This window comes from Gadus morhua, chromosome 11, assembly GCF_902167405.1.
Source record: "Gadus morhua chromosome 11, gadMor3.0, whole genome shotgun sequence".
NCBI lineage: Eukaryota > Metazoa > Chordata > Actinopteri > Gadiformes > Gadidae > Gadus > Gadus morhua.
In genome coordinates this window covers 29,232,526-29,248,791 of record NC_044058.1, presented here as the reverse complement: position 1 = coordinate 29,248,791, position 16,266 = coordinate 29,232,526, and the positions used below count along the sequence as shown (strand labels likewise).

The 16,266-nt window shown below is 50.5% G+C and overlaps 3 protein-coding genes across 3 annotated transcripts in view; 2 read left to right on the top strand and 1 right to left on the bottom strand.

Annotated features, from left to right (window-relative positions):
• The window catches only part of LOC115554558 (P2X purinoceptor 2-like), a 2,031-nt gene extending 1,763 nt beyond the window's left edge, over positions 1–268 (top strand). Inside the window, exon 3 of the mRNA XM_030371342.1 lies at positions 254–268. Coding sequence (XP_030227202.1) covers positions 254–268 — 15 coding nt within the window. The remainder of the gene's footprint in view (positions 1–253) is intronic.
• Positions 269–328: 60 nt separating this feature from the next.
• Positions 329–4,505, bottom strand: LOC115554198 (pescadillo homolog). Its single transcript, XM_030370840.1, has 7 exons — positions 4,333–4,505; positions 4,069–4,148; positions 3,479–3,632; positions 3,137–3,246; positions 1,287–1,458; positions 820–909; positions 329–451 (listed from the first exon to the last, which is right to left on the bottom strand). The coding sequence occupies exons 1-7, from the start codon at positions 4,354–4,356 to the stop codon at positions 329–331; spliced, it is 753 nt and encodes a 250-aa protein (XP_030226700.1). The 5' UTR covers positions 4,357–4,505.
• Positions 4,506–5,447: 942 nt separating this feature from the next.
• LOC115554196 (purinergic receptor P2X, ligand-gated ion channel, 2) lies at positions 5,448–14,664 on the top strand. Its single transcript, XM_030370839.1, has 12 exons — positions 5,448–5,748; positions 6,315–6,450; positions 7,445–7,516; positions 8,731–8,806; positions 9,190–9,286; positions 9,458–9,538; positions 9,704–9,857; positions 10,241–10,371; positions 13,196–13,286; positions 13,787–13,852; positions 14,073–14,150; positions 14,400–14,664. Exons 1-12 carry the CDS (start codon positions 5,555–5,557, stop codon positions 14,493–14,495), a joined length of 1,272 nt encoding a protein of 423 aa, XP_030226699.1. The 5' UTR covers positions 5,448–5,554; the 3' UTR covers positions 14,496–14,664.
• The last annotated feature ends 1,602 nt before the right edge of the window (positions 14,665–16,266 follow it).

The following is a 16,266-nucleotide window of genomic DNA, read 5'->3' as shown; positions in this document are numbered from 1 at the left end:
GCCCTAAAGGGCCGGCCCACAGGGTGGAGCCTTAATGGGCCGGCACCAAGGGGATCAACAATGCAGTCAATAACACTTTACATTGACGTTTACATTCAGGGCAAATAGCAGACGCTTTTATCCAAAGCGACTTACAATAAGTACATTTGTCATGAAATGAAGAAATATCTCTGTGGGTACAGTGAGGATGTTCATAGAACCAAGTGCAAAGCACTAACCATCGCTAGGTTAACCCATTCCCCGTCTACAACAGAGACAGCTAGGGTAAGATGCTGCATAACTAGGTACTATAACTAAATAGCTACACGTTTAGCGAGAACCAAGGGTCTCATACCTTGGGGGGGTACACCAGGTTGAGGGAGCTGTACAGGCGGAAGTTGATGAAGCCCATGAGAGTGGTGTACATCTCTGTGAAGGTGGCCATGACCCTGTAGTCCACGTCGGTGGGGTGCTGGAGGAGCAGAGACACAAACCCATCGTTACTCCACCTTCCAGAGGCAACGCCCGACGGTCACACTCCACACACGATAACAAACGCTCCTCAGTGTTAATAAACGCTTCAGCTCCCGACGAGCCGGCTGTCGCCCTGCATGGCTGGCACCGCCGTCGGTGTGTGAATGGGTTAATGAATGGGTGAATCTTAAGGCAATATTGTAAAGCGCTCTGAGTGGCTAGTGGTTAGAGAAGCACTGTACAAATGCAGTCCATTTACCACGAGGTCAACAGAAAGCGTCTATTCTGATGACCACGTGAAGACGGTTATCGAGGCCGCCGGAGCTCAGGACGTCAACAGGCTGCGGGCCTTCAGGATGAACTTACGTCGTGGGAGAACTGGTAAGGCACCAGCCAGGTGATGGTCTGTCCCAGGACCTCGGCCTGGTAATAGATCCCCTTGATGGAGAGGAACACCTAGACAGGACCACAGGGAGTCAGGGGCTAGGGCTACAGTCCACCGCTACCATGACAACAGAACCAACAGCCCAGTGGAACGCGGAGGCAGGGAACCTCATCCATCCTGACTGAGGGGAACGTCGGTCCCCACAGCAGCATACAATCAAACTAAATATCGACAGGTTAAGAATGAATAAACTATCCACTTAAAAGATAAAGTGAAACTACTGTATTAATACTGATCAGGTCCCTAAATCCCAAATCCTGTTCTAGATGAAAGTTACTCCTTTCGAATCCTCTTAATGTTTAAAGTTAACACTGCCAAACAGACCGGACACACATTATGGTCATAAAAAAATGTAATAGTAGAGGGGGTACACTGTGGGGTGGGGTACCTTTTTGAGGGCGCGCGAGGTGATGACGTAGTTCATCCACTCCACGGTCAGCCGCCTGCACAGCTGGATGGTCTGGACGTGGCACTTGCCCGTGCGGGCGAAGGTGGAGAATAGGAAGCCCATGGAGAGGGCGTCGTCCACGTCACGGAGGGCGTCGATGAAGGTGGGGTACCTGGGGGCGCAGAGGCAGTCCGCCGTTGGAGCCAAGCTTGCAGTTTTATTTTATATAATAAATCACTTTCCTTTCTGATGTTCCCAGCTTGCTTTTGTGGTCATTTTAAGGGCATATCTTCTGATCGTAACGATAAAAGTGCGTATCACTTATCGAGAACCCAATCTTATAGAAGGAGACAACCATTCACCAACTAAAGATGAAATCTTAGTGCACACATGGAGAGGACCAGTAGTTTGAGGTCCTGTGTGTTCTCCAAGCTGTACCCTGGGTGTTCTCCAAGCTGTACCCTGGGTGTTCTCCAAGCTGTACCCTGGGTGTTCTCCAAGCTGTACCCTGGGTGTTCTCCAAGCTGTACCCTGGGTGTTCTCCAAGCTGTACCCTGGGTGTTCTCCAAGCTGTACCCTGGGTGTTCTCCAAGCTGTACCCTGGGTGTTCTCCAAGCTGTACCCTGGGTGTTCTCCAAGCTGTACCCTGGGTGTTCTCCAAGCTGTACCCTGGGTGTTCTCCATGCTGTACCCTGGGTACATATGGCACGCGGAGTGCTTCTTTGCATTTCTGCTTTAAGGTTCATTTTAGAGCTGCTAAATTGATAAACGAATTGATAAAATCGATTACTAAAAGCGTTGGCAACGAATTTGGTCATCGATTCGTTGAGTCGCGCGATACGTCACTCGTAGGCGCGGCACAGTTTACAGCCAGCCGCCGACAGGTTAGTTCACGGTTCATGCACGCCCACAGCGAGCTTTAGTGAGAGCGACCACAGCTTGTATTTTGGTCATATCTTAACACTGGACTGTAGGCCTGTATAAATTGTTGTACCTTCACTGTCTTTGGTTTAAAAAAACTCCTTCAACTCAGTATTAAAATTGGCAGGATATAGAGCTAGTTAGCTTAAAAAAAAGTCGCAAATAGTGTCAAATGTGATGTGTTGAGGTCGGCTCAGTAATGTGAATGATGTGTTCAAATGCAACTCAAAATAAAAAGAAAATTTGAGATTTTGGCGAAAACTTGGTTTCCAGCAATATAAAATAGATAGTAAAGATGGAATTATGACCTGTTTAACGTCCTATCGTGAACTATGATCATCTTATCAGCAATTAAAGCAATAAAAGTTCTATTTCAAGGAGTCTCGAAAATGGTCTACATATCAATAAAAAAAATCTTCTGTCATCTGAGAGAAATTAATATGATTTAATTTATTTTTCATCGTCAGTATTTAACGGTTAAAGAACTTATCGGTTGACCGGTTAACCATGGACATCCCATATATATATATATATATATATATATATATATATAAATATAAATGTATATCATTTTTTTTTGTGTTATCCCAGTTATGTTTTTTTATCATTTAATATTACTTTCAATAGTTCCGGGACGTTGGAGCAATAACCTGGTGCTTTTACACTTCAGTCTGCACTGTGAATTTGAAGTAATGTTCAGTTTTTTAATAAAGATGGGCCCATTACAAATGTTTCTTTTTTTATCAGATTCATCGAAAAAATAATGGACAGATTAATCAATTATTCCGAGAATCGTTAGTTGCAGCCCTAGTTCACTTCATCACGTTGTTGTTGTTGTCCTTGTTCACCTAAAGTGCTCTTGCATCCCATTAATGACCGCAGCCCGTCGGCGCCCCCCTGTGGCGGCCGCCGGTAGCAGCAGCTCTCACCTCTCCTTGATGATGTGGTCCAGCTTGTAGACGGGCTTGTTGTCCTTCAGCCTGGTGACTCCGCTCCACTCAGACTTTCCGTACGCCTTCCGGAGTTTGCGGACAAAGATCTGAGGAAGAGACAAACCGGCACATGCCACCCAGATCACTTTAGCGAATTGGATAAAGTGTAAAGAAGCACATTAAATACATTAGCCCTCACTTTAATCTACCCTCCCTATCAAACGACATTAGTTGATACGTCCTACCAGCTCCTCCATACAAACACTGCCAATAGATCGGACCGTAGCAGAGTGAGTATCTGTGATACTGGTACCACGTATCCGTTACACCAACACACACCTTGTACTCTCTGAACTTGCCAACGATTGGCTCGTGCAGCAGGAAGCGGATGTCCTTCATCAGGTAGAAGGTCCGGGGGGCCGTGGAGCCCCTGTTGACCTTCTTCTTGTGTTTGGGCTCATGGGGGTAGATGCCCTTCAGGATGCACAGGCGCCTGGGAGCCGAGCGCATTAAACACAGATCACAGAGCCGTTAATATTACACATGGAATGATGTGTGCTGCAAAATACATGAGACTCACTTGTTCAGAGTTCACCCAGACTCTGCATAGCCTTACGCACTTATTGTATGTTGTACGTTTTGCACTTTAAAAGAGTACTGGGCATTGTGTAGCATCTTATCCCAGCTGTCTCTGTTGTGTACGGGGAATGGGTTAACCTAGTGATCGTTAGTGCTTGGCACTTGTTTCTATGAACATCCATACTGTACCGACAGAGATATGTTTTTTCTTTCTTCTGACAAATGTACGTAAGTGCCTTTTGATAAAATCGTCAGCTAAATGCCCTTAATGTAAATGTAGTTCTCTGTATGAATGGTCATGTGTGTGTATGCTGATCTCCGTGGTTGTGGAATGCCTCTCCTCTCAGTACCTGAAGTCGGCCAGGCTGAGCTGCAGCTTCTTGCGGGCTCTGTTCCTGGTGATGTAGTTGGTGGCCGCTCCCCTATCGAACTAAACACAACACCACATTACATTACAATACAATACATTAGGACAAACAAACCACAGAAACACACCTCAGGGGACCACAAACCCCGATGTGTGTGAATCCAGTTTCTCCACAACATGTGATGCTAACATTAGCCCCGGTGCTTAGGCCCTTTATAAGTATCTGCGGTTCACAGTTTGAACATACCTTTTTCTTTTGAACGCCTCCCATTTTCCAAACTGTTTGTACACCTAATAAAAATCCAAATTACTAATATATAAGTCGATTTTTAAATGTCAAGACGAGAATGCGGTGCCAGCATGCATTCCCCTCGACAACACACGTGTTGCTATTAGGCATGCGCAGAAGACACGCGTCACATCAGGCAGGACCCAGCGAGCCAGTTAAGCGCCTGAATAGAATAAAAACAGAAAATCCAATTCAATCCAATTCAATTCAATTCAAAAAAACTTAATTGGCTTGAGAAAAAAACTCTAAGATTGTTAAAGCGGTTGAACAATAAAGAAGTCAACAATTTAAAACGCTAAATGCCAAATATCTATATACATATCAGTTATTACTATTAAATAATAAAAAGAAAAATGTGGGATCTTATAAAAAATTCCGGTATCCTTTATAAACAAAGAAATAAAGACACACTGTACATACACAATTCAATTTTCTCTCTCTCTCTCTCTCTCTCTCTCTCTCTCTCTCTCTCTCTCTCTCTCTCTCTCGCTCTCTCTCTCGCTCTCTCTCTCTCTCTAGTAATAATATATTTGGTCATTACCATGGTCATGAGCAACACAAACCCACTCACAAAAACACATACAAACACACACACACACACACACACACACACACACACACACACACACACACACACACACACACACACACACACACACACACACACACACACACACACACACACACACACACACAATCACACACACACACACACACACACACACACACACACACACACACACACACACACACACACACACACACACACATATATGTTTGATATAGACTATAGTATATATTTGAATATAGTATATATTCGACAGTGGATATCGAGATCTTCACGATATCCAAATTCCTGAAAGTGTAAGGAACCACCTCCAGGCGGCTCCAGGAGAGAGACTCCAGTGCCTGTGTGTGATTGGAGCAAAGGGATAATGCAATAGTGGCCCCTCCCCTTCCCCTCCTGCCCCAGAGAGCCGTCCAGAGAGCGGTCCGGACCCCTGAAGAGAGGACAGAGAGAGAGAGCCGTCCAGAGAGCGGTCCAGAGAGCGGTCCGGACCCCTGAGGAGAGGACAGAGAGAGAGAGCCGTCCAGAGAGCCGTCCAGACCCCTGACGAGGACACAGGGGAGGCCCCATGCCTGCAGACCTCCAGTGACCCCTCACCAGGAGAGGAATGATATGTCAAAGCGAGGACCGAGCAGACACCAGACGCTGAAGCACTTCTGCAACACCATGGGGCTGCTAGGCTTCTTCAAGGATTACATCCTGGGCTTCCTGGACTATGAGACCCCCAAGGTGATGGTGGTGAGGAACCGCAACCTGGGAGTCATCTACAGGGGGGTCCAGTTCCTGGTCATCACCTATTTCATCTGGTACGTCTTGGTTTCTTCATCGTCCCTCAATGTCATGAGTCATTTCTTAATCAATAATATAGTTTTAAGGATGGTTGATATTGAGGAAAATGTAAATTCATGTTATTAGAATATCCTAAAACAAACACTTTAATTATGCACTAACTATTTATTTATAAAAAGAATAGGTTTTTTATGGTTTTGTAGCATGGCGAGCTCTGCCTGTTTGTCTGCTTCGAGGGGTTTGTCCCCCGAGACGTTTTGCTCATAACCACACAGAAATTGGTTTGGCGTCAACAACTTGTACGCCGATGCATTAAACGGTACGCAGGGAGACGTCAGCTTCCTGTCTGAGTCGTCTTGTGGTGTAGAAAAGCCTTTCCCTTGAAATTGATGCAAAACCATGCCCTATCAAAACGGATGGATGGCAGGATAATTGATGAGGGAGAGGGACAGGGTCCTACAGGCCATTACTGACCTGTAATCTGATCCCTTAGAACCCGTCAGCCCGGCCGGGACGCAGAGTCCCGCTGCTGTGTAGTTAGGCTTGATGCTCTGTGAGGAGGTGACAGCCAGTGTGTGTCCAGGTACGTCTTCATCAAGGAGAAGGCCTACCAGGACTTTGAGTCGGGCCTGGAGAGCTCGGTGACCACGAGGATGAAGGGCACAGCGGTGCAGGGCGGCCTGGTGCACGACTCTGAGGAGTACGCACACCCCTCAGAGGTCAGGCACACGCACACACACACACACACACACACACAGACACACACACACACACACACACGCACGCACGCACGCACACACACACACACACACACACACACACATACATACACACAGACACACAGACACACACACACACACACACACACACACACACACAGACACACACACACACAGACACACACACACACACGCACACACAGACACACACCACACATACACACAGACACACACAGACACACACACACACACACACACACAGAGACACACACATACACACAGACACACACACACACACACACACACAGACACACGCACACACAGACACACACACACACACACAGACACACGCACACACACACACACACACACACACACACACACACACACACACACACACACAGACACACATACACACACACACACACACACACACACATAGACACACACACACACACACACACACACAGACACACACACACACACACACGCACACACACACACACACACACAGACACACAGACACACACACACAGACACACACACACACACACACAGACACACACACACACACACACACACACACACACACACACACACAGAGACACTCACACAGACACACACAGACACACACACACACACACACACACACACACACACAGACATGCAGACAGGCACGCACGCATGCACACACGCACGCAAACACGCACACACACACACGCACAAACATGAACAAATGCACGCTCACAACCTCACGCATGCACATGAACACAGGCACACACATCCCCCCTCCCACACGCACACACAGACACACGCACATGAACGCACACACGCTCACCCATCAGAGTAACGTTACAGCCCATCACACAGGCTGTTTGTAACTTGCCGATGTGCCGAACACACAGCGACGCCCACACAGCGACGCCCACACAGCGACGCCCACACAGCGACGCCCACAGAGAGGCTGACCAGGTGATCTCACCTTCCTCCCCAGGGGTTCGAGGTGATGAGCACCACGGTGAGACGAGACGTCACCCACGACCAGAGACAGGCCACCTGCGCTGAGGTGAGAGAACCGATAGCCTCCTGGGAGCAGTGGAACAGTACTCTGGTAACTGTACCCCCTGTACCCCTGTACCTCTGTACCCACTGTAATGTACCCCCTGTACCCACTGTACTCCCTGCAATGTACCCCCTGTACCCACTGTACTGCACCCACTGTACCCCCTGTACTGTACCCACTGTACTGTACCCACTGTACTGTGCCCCCTGTACCCCCTGTACTGTACCCACTGTACTGTACCCCCTGTACCCTCTGTACTGTACCCACTGTACCCTCTGTACCCCCTGTACCCCCTGTACCCACTGTACTGTACCCACTGTACTGTACCCCCTGTACCCACTGTACTGTACCCCCTGCACCCTCTGTACCCCCTGTACCCACTGTACTGTACCCACTGTACTGTACCCCCTGCACCCTCTGTACCCCCTGTACCCTCTGTACCCCCTGTACTGTACCCACTGTACTGTACCCACTGTACCCCCTGTACCCACTGTACCCACTGTACCCCCTGTACCCACTGTACCCCCTGTACCCACTGTACCCCCTGTACCCACTGCACCCTCTGTACCCCCTGCACCCCCTGTACCCACTGTACCCCCTGTACCCACTGTACCCCCTGTACCCCCTTTACCCACTGTACCCCCTGTACTGTACCCTCTGTACCCACTGTACTGTACCCACTGTACCCACTGTACTGTACCCTCTGTGCTGTACCCTCTGTACCCACTGTAATAATTGTAATAACTGTGTAAACGGTAAAAACTGTGAGTGAGTGAGTGAGTGAGTGAGTGAGTGAGTGAGTGAGGGAGTGAGTGAGTGAGTGAGTGAGTGGGTGAGTGAGTGAGTGAGTGAGTGCGTGCGTGAGTGAGTGGGTGAGTGAGTGAGTGAGTGAGTGTGTGAGTGAGTGAGTGGGTGAGTGAGTGAGTGAGTGAGTGAGTGAGTGGGTGAGTGAGTGAGTGAGTGAGTGAGTGAGTGAGTGGGTGAGTGAGTGAGTGAGTGAGTGGGTGAGTGAGTGAGTGAGTGAGTGAGTGAGTGAGTGAGTGAGTGAGTGAGTGAGTGAGTTGGTGAGTGAGTGAGTGAGTGAGTGAGTGAGTGAGTGGGTGAGTTTGTGTTAAGAGTACATGCTCCCCTCCCCTCCCAGCGAGGCTGATGTGATTAAGGTGTATCCGTTACACTCTAAACACAGGAAGCTTGTCTTCATCTGTCCTTCATTGCAGCATTTCTCCGTCCCAAACGCCAACTGCAGCGAGGATTCAGACTGCAGGGAGGGAGAGGTGGACTTCGATGGCCACGGTACACTATGACCTTTAAGGGACTTCCTACAACCTTCTCCGCCCCGTCAGACAGACAGTCTGTCTGTCCCTTCATGTGGTCTCAAACAGGAGAGAAAGACAGACAGACTGGTGTCTGTCGGTCATGTGTTTAAACACATGAGAGACAGACAGCAGCCTGTCTGTCTCTCATGTGTTTTAAACACAGTAAGGGTCAGGCAGCAGCCTGTCTGTCTGTCATGTGTTTTAAACACATGAGAGACAGACAGCAGCCTGTCTGTCTCTCCTGTGTTTTAAACACAGTAAGGGTCAGGCAGCAGCCTGTCTGTCTCTCCTGTGTTTTAAACACATGACAGTCAGACAGCAGCCTGTCTGTCTGCCCTCATGGCCCCGTCCCGTCCCCAGGCCCGAGGACGGGCCGCTGCGTCCCGTACTACGACCAGAGCTTCCGGACGTGTGAGATCCAGGCGTGGTGCCCGGTGGAGGAGTACGCCGCCGTACGGTGAGCCCACCCGGGGGTCGCCATGGGGATGAGCTAGGGGTTGTGGTTGTTGCCATGGGGATGAGCTAGGGGTTGTGGTTGTTGCCATCGGGATGAGCTAGGGGTTGTGGTTGTTGCCATGGTGACGAGCTAGGGGTTGCGGTTGTTGTTGTTGTTGTTGTTGTTTACCAGGGAGCCCCCGTTGCTGGAGGCCTTCAACTTCACCATCGTCATCAAGAACGCGATCCGCTTCCCCAAGTTTAACGTGTCCAGGTGTGTACAACACATCCACACACACACACACACACACACACACACACACACACATACACACACAGGCACCCGCACACACACACACACGCACACGCACACACACACGGACATGAGGACCAACGCGGGTGTTGCGCTGTGGAGGGTGACGTCATCTCGTCCCCGCAGAGCGAACGTCAAGGACTTTCCGAAGAAGCGGCAGCTGTCCCAGTACCTGGCGCGCTGCCACTACCACGCGGTGACGGAGCCGTACTGCCCCGTGTTCCGGCTGGGCTACATCGCCCAGCGGGCCCGGCAGGACTGGGCCGAGCTCTGCCAGACGGTGAGGGGGGGGGGGGGGGGGGGCTCTGATGGGACAACTCAAGACTCACCTGTTCAGAGTTCACCTGGACTCTGTTAGACTCCCCCCTTACCCCCACATCCCTCTTATGCCCTTATTGTACGTTGTACGTCCTGCCACTTAAAAACAGTACCTAGCTTGGTGTAGCGTCTTACACTAGCTGTCTGTGTTGTCTACGGGGAACGGGTTAACCTAGTGATGGTTAGTGACTGCACTTGGCTCTATGAACATCCTCACTGTGCCCACAGAGGTATATCGTTGTTTCTCTTTCTACTGACAGATGTGGCGTCTGCTAAAGGCCCTAAATGTAAACGTTAATGTAACTACTAAACTGGAGCCGTGAACACGATGCGTCTTCCTCTCAGGGCGGCGTCATCGGGGTCTTCATCAACTGGCAGTGTGACTTTGACCTCAGCACGGCCAAATGCAAACCCACCTACTCCTTCCGTCTGCTGGACACCAGGAAGGACCTCCCCACCGCCGGCTACTACTACAGGTCTGATACCCCCCCCCCACTACTACAGGTCTGATACCCCCCCCCCCTACTACTACAGGTCTGATACCCCCCCCCACTACTACAGGTCTGATACCCCCCCCCCCACTACTACAGGTCTGATACCCCCCCCCCCCACTACTACAGGTCTGATACCCCCCCCCCTACTACTACAGGTCTGATACCCCCCCCCCTACTACTACAGGTCTGATACCCCCCCCAATACTACAGGTCTGATACCCCCCCCCCACTACTACAGGTCTGATACCCCCCCCCCCACTACTACAGGTCTGATACCCCCCCCCCCCTACTACTACAGGTCTGATACCCCCCCCACTACTACAGGTCTGATACCCCCCCCCCACTACTACAGGTCTGATACCCCCCCCCCACTACTACAGGTCTGATACCCCCCCCCCTACTACTACAGGTCTGATACCCCCCCCCCCCCTACTACTACAGGTCTGATACCCCCCCCAATACTACAGGTCTGATACCCCCCCCCCCACTACTACAGGTCTGATACCCCCCCCCCACTACTACAGGTCTGATACCCCCCCCCTACTACTACAGGTCTGATACCCCCCCCTACTACTACAGGTCTGATACCCCCCCCCCCCACTACTACAGGTCTGATACCCCCCCCCCACTACTACAGGTCTGATACCCCCCCCCCTACTACTACAGGTCTGATACCCCCCCCCCCTACTACTACAGGTCTGATACCCCCCCCCTACTACTACAGGTCTGATACCCCCCCCCACTACTACAGGTCTGATACCCCCCCCCCCACTACTACAGGTCTGATACCCCCCCCCCACTACTACAGGTCTGATACCCCCCCACTACAGGTCTGATACCCCCCCCACTACTACAGGTCTGATACCCCCCCCCACTACTACAGGTCTGATACCCCCCCCACTACTACAGGTCTGATACCCCCCCCCCCACTACTACAGGTCTGATACCCCCCCCCCCACTACTACAGGTCTGATACCCCCCCCACTACTACAGGTCTGATACCCCCCCCCACTACTACAGGTCTGATACCCCCCCCCACTACTACAGGTCTGATACCCCCCCCCCCACTACTACAGGTCTGATACCCCCCCCCCATTACTACAGGTCTGATACCCCCCCCCACTACTACAGGTCTGATACCCCCCCCCCACTACTACAGGTCTGATACCCCCCCCCCCACTACTACAGGTCTGATACCCCCCCCACTACTACAGGTCTGATACCCCCCCCCCCAGTACTACAGGTCTGATACCCCCCCCCACTACTACAGGTCTGATACCCCCCCCCCACTACTACAGGTCTGATACCCCCCCCCACTACTACAGGTCTGATACCCCCCCCCTACTACAGGTCTGCTACCCCCCCCCCCACTACTACAGGTCTGATACCCCCCCCCCACTACTACAGGTCTGATACCCCCCCCACTACTACAGGTCTGCTACCCCCCCCACTACTACAGGTCTGATACCCCCCCCCACTACTACAGGTCTGATACCCCCCCCCCACTACTACAGGTCTGATACCCCCCCCCCACTACTACAGGTCTGATACCCCCCCCACTACTACAGGTCTGATACCCCCCCACTACTACAGGTCTGATACCCCCCCCCCACTACTACAGGTCTGATACCCCCCCCACTACTACAGGTCTGATACCCCCCCCACTACTACAGGCCGGTTCCCCCCCCCCCCCACTACTACAGGTCTGATACCCCCCCCACTACTACAGGTCTGATACCCCCCCCACTACTACAGGTCTGATACCCCCCCCCACTACTACAGGTCTGATACCCCCCCCACTACTACAGGTCTGATACCCCCCCCCCCACTACTACAGGTCTGATACCCCCCCCACTACTACAGGTCTGATACCCCCCCCACTACTACAGGTCTGATACCCCCCCCCACTACTACAGGTCTGATACCCCCCCCCCCCCCGAATACTACAGGTCTGATACCCCCCCCACTACTACAGGTCTGATACCCCCCCCCCCCACTACTACAGGTCTGATACCCCCCCCCACTACTACAGGTCTGATACCCCCCCCCCGACTACTACAGGTCTGATACCCCCCCCCCACTACTACAGGTCTGATACCCCCCCCCCCACTACTACAGGTCTGATACCCCCCCCCTACTACAGGTCTGCTACCCCCCCCCCCCCCCACTACTACAGGTCTGATACCCCCCCCCCACTACTACAGGTCTGATACCCCCCCCCCCCACTACTACAGGTCTGATACCCCCCCCCCCCCACTACTACAGGTCTGCTCCCCCCCCCCCCCACTACTACAGGTCTGATACCCCCCCCACTACTACAGGTCTGCTCCCCCCCCCCCCCACCCTACTACTACTACTAGGTCTGGTCCAGGTCGAAGTCCAGGTACTGGTCCTGGTCCCTCCCCCCCCCTCTTGTCCTGGTCTGGTCCTGGTCCTGGTCTAGTTCTGGTCCTGGTCTAGTCCTGATCCTGGTCTGGTCCTGCTCTGGTTCTGATCTGATCCTGGTCTAGTCCTGATCCTGGTCTGGTCCTGATCCTGGTCTGGTCCTGGTCCTGGTCTGGTCCTGGTCTGGTCCTGATCCTGTTCTAGTCCTGGTCCTGATCCTGGTCTGGTCCTGATCCTGGTCTAGTCCTGGTCCTGGTCTAGTCCTGGTCCTGGTCCTGATCCTGGTCTAGTCCTGGTCTGGTCCTGATCCTGTTCTAGTCCTGGTCCTGGTCCTGGTCTAGTCCTGGTCCTGGTCCTGGTCTAGTCCTGGTCCTGGGTCTCAGGGGGACCCCAGTACCAACGGTCTCTCTGTGCTCCTCAGGTTCGCTAAGTACTACAGCCGGGACGGCGTGGAGTCCAGGACGCTCATCAAGGCCTACGGGGTCCGCCTGGACATCATCGTCCACGGATACGTAGGTGGCCCTCCGGTGGTGGACATGTGGACGTGTTATGAAACATGTTGACGTGATGGGAACCATGTTGACATGTTATGAAACATGTTGACGTGATGTGAACCATGTTGACATGTTATGAAACATGTTGACGTGATGTGAACCATGTTGACATGTTGACATGTTGACGAGATGTGAAACATGTCGACGTGTTTCATGTGAACGTCAACATGTTTCACAACATGTCAACATGTTTCATGTGAACGTCAACATATTGGACAACATGTCAACATGATTCATGTGGATGTCAACATTTTGGACAACATGTCAACATGTTTCATGTGGATGTCAACATGTTTCATAACATGTCAACATGGTTCCCGTGGAGGTCAACATGTTTCATGTGGATGTCAACATGTTTCATGTGGATGTCAACATGTTTCACATCATGTCAACATGTTTCACAACATGTCAACATGTTTGACAACATGTCAACGTGGTTCCCGTGGCTGTCCTTGCAGGCGGGGAAGTTCGGCCTCATTCCGACCATCATCAACTCAGTGACGGCGTTGGGCTCCGTGGGGGTCGTGAGTATTTGGGATTGAGGATTTAATAATAATATTAACATTCATAATAATAATAATAATACATTACATCGATGTAGAGCCGTAAATCGACTGGGACAGTCCAGCAAGGTGCTGGATGGTGAATTAAAAACGTCCTGTCCGGTCAGTATGTGCGTCGTGGTGTAAATATCACCACGTGTTGTTTCATTTACCACTCTGTTCTCTGATTGGCTCCTTCTAGTGTTCCATCCTCTGTGATTGGATCCTGCTAACCTTCATTGATAAGGACGAGATCTACAGCAACAAGATGTTTGACGACGTAAGTGAAGAGTTTGAGCATTAAAACCTTTTAAACGGGAATCTGTATTTCCGTAGAAAGCAAAATATTCAGCATATATTTTCTGGATTTCCTTTTTAGAATTGACCAATATTTGTCTTAGTTGATCACATAGAAAAATATATCTATACACAACATATAGTGTGCATGCGAACCTCTATATGTGTTGTATTTATGTACATGCTGTATAGCAGAGGAAGGCTCCTCATTGTTCCCCCCTGACCTCTGCAGTCCAGCAAAGACCCGGTCCAGCCCAACTCCACCGCTTTCACCATCGTCAGCTACGGGTCAAACCATTCCGACCTGTCAGAGGGGGTAGCGCTGTGAGGCCTGTTTTACCGACTGTTTTACAGACTGTCCTGCGACCAACAACAGACCGACGCTCCTCTCAGAACAGACTTCTGAGTTCAAATGATGGCGGAGAATAAGAAGAAAGGTGTTCTGCTGCACATTAAACCTCTAATAACCGCCTCTAATAAAAGCCCTTTCCCTAGAACATTTTCTATATACCTTTAACTTTCTGATTTGCAGATATAACCGCTATAACCAACCAGCCAACCACTGAACCTTGTTACAGGACTCTCAAGTTTTGAACCGAGTTCACAGTGAGATTTTCTTTGTGTGTGTGTGTGTGTGTGTGTGGGGGGGGGGGGGGGGGGGGGGGGGGGGGGGGGTGTCCACAGACATGTATGAAAAGCATTATTGTCCCTTAACACTTATATTCAGAAACACCACTGCCTCAAAAGGCTAATGGCCTAAGCAACACCAGTAGAGGTATATACTTTCCCCTGAACTTTTAAACGTTGCAAACGTGCAGAAACATAATTATATATTTATGTGGCATTCAGTCCAATGCTTAAAATATATCTGTGGCATTCAGTAGGCCAATGCTGTGGTAAAGTGTGTAAAGTATGACCAAGTGTTACTTTCTGTTCAATAGATAGAACTTTATCAATCCCCTGTAGGATAAATTTGTTAATGTTTGACCCTAAAACAATAATGGTAAAGAAATAATACAAAACATAACTAAGTCAAACCGTCCAATCTGAAGGCTCTACTTCCACTCCCCCTACTCACTTCCACCAATGCAAAGCGAGCAGAAATGAGTAGGGGAGAGCCTAGCCTAACTAGTTTGAACACAAATTCAATGTGAACATGCATGAGGCTTTCATTAAATCCCGGACGATTTTGAAATTCCGCCACACTATTTTTTTTAAAGTGTCTCAAAAAGAGGGCAGGTCTGGCCAAAAGAGGACGTCTGGTTACCCTACGAACGGCAAACCCATTTGATTCCTACCTTTACCACTGTTAAAAAGCGGCCCAGATTGGTGGGTGCTATCCTGGTAATTTCTCTGCGTGAGAAATACGAAGTGTGGCGTGTGTCTCACGCAGAATGCGTGAGACTTGAGTTTCCCAACTCATGTAAATCTCCTTTTTGGAGCCTCTCTTAACAACAGCGTTTCAAAGACAAAAGACACAACAGAACCTATTGATCAACTTATTCTGGGCCTCCTTTCTGTTGTTCCTTGTGTCACAATTAAAACCAAAGTCTCCTACAAAGCCTTTGAATTGTCTGATGTTCTGTATTTTTTAATCGGGCTTTCAATGTCCAGAGAGAGAGAGAGAGAGAGAGAGAGAGAGAGAGAGAGAGAGAGAGAGAGAGAGAGAGAGAGAGAGAGAGATCTTTGTGGGGAGAAATCCATCGGGCGGTAATCAGATCCCCTCATTGTCAAAAAGGATCCTCTAACCCGATTGTGGGGAAGCGTGATCCTTATTGGGTCTTATCGAGTCCTGCTGGGAACGAGACGACCGCGGACGGGGAGAGTGGAGCCGGACGTCCTCGTCCTCAACTGAGGAGGACGTCAGCGAGTCGCCAGTCAACAGTCGGACATTAAAGAGAGATATGGATGTGTTTAGTGGTCCAGAGAGGGGGGGCCACACGGAGCAATGCGGGGGATCGGAGCAGAGCGGTTAGTCCTCCGCTGAGTGCTCTCACTCCTCCATTGGAGGCAGACCATCAGCCAGAGACGCTGAGCAACAAACGGGATTATGTGGTTGAATGTGATTACTGGTCAAGAAGAGCCCATCCACAAGAAAG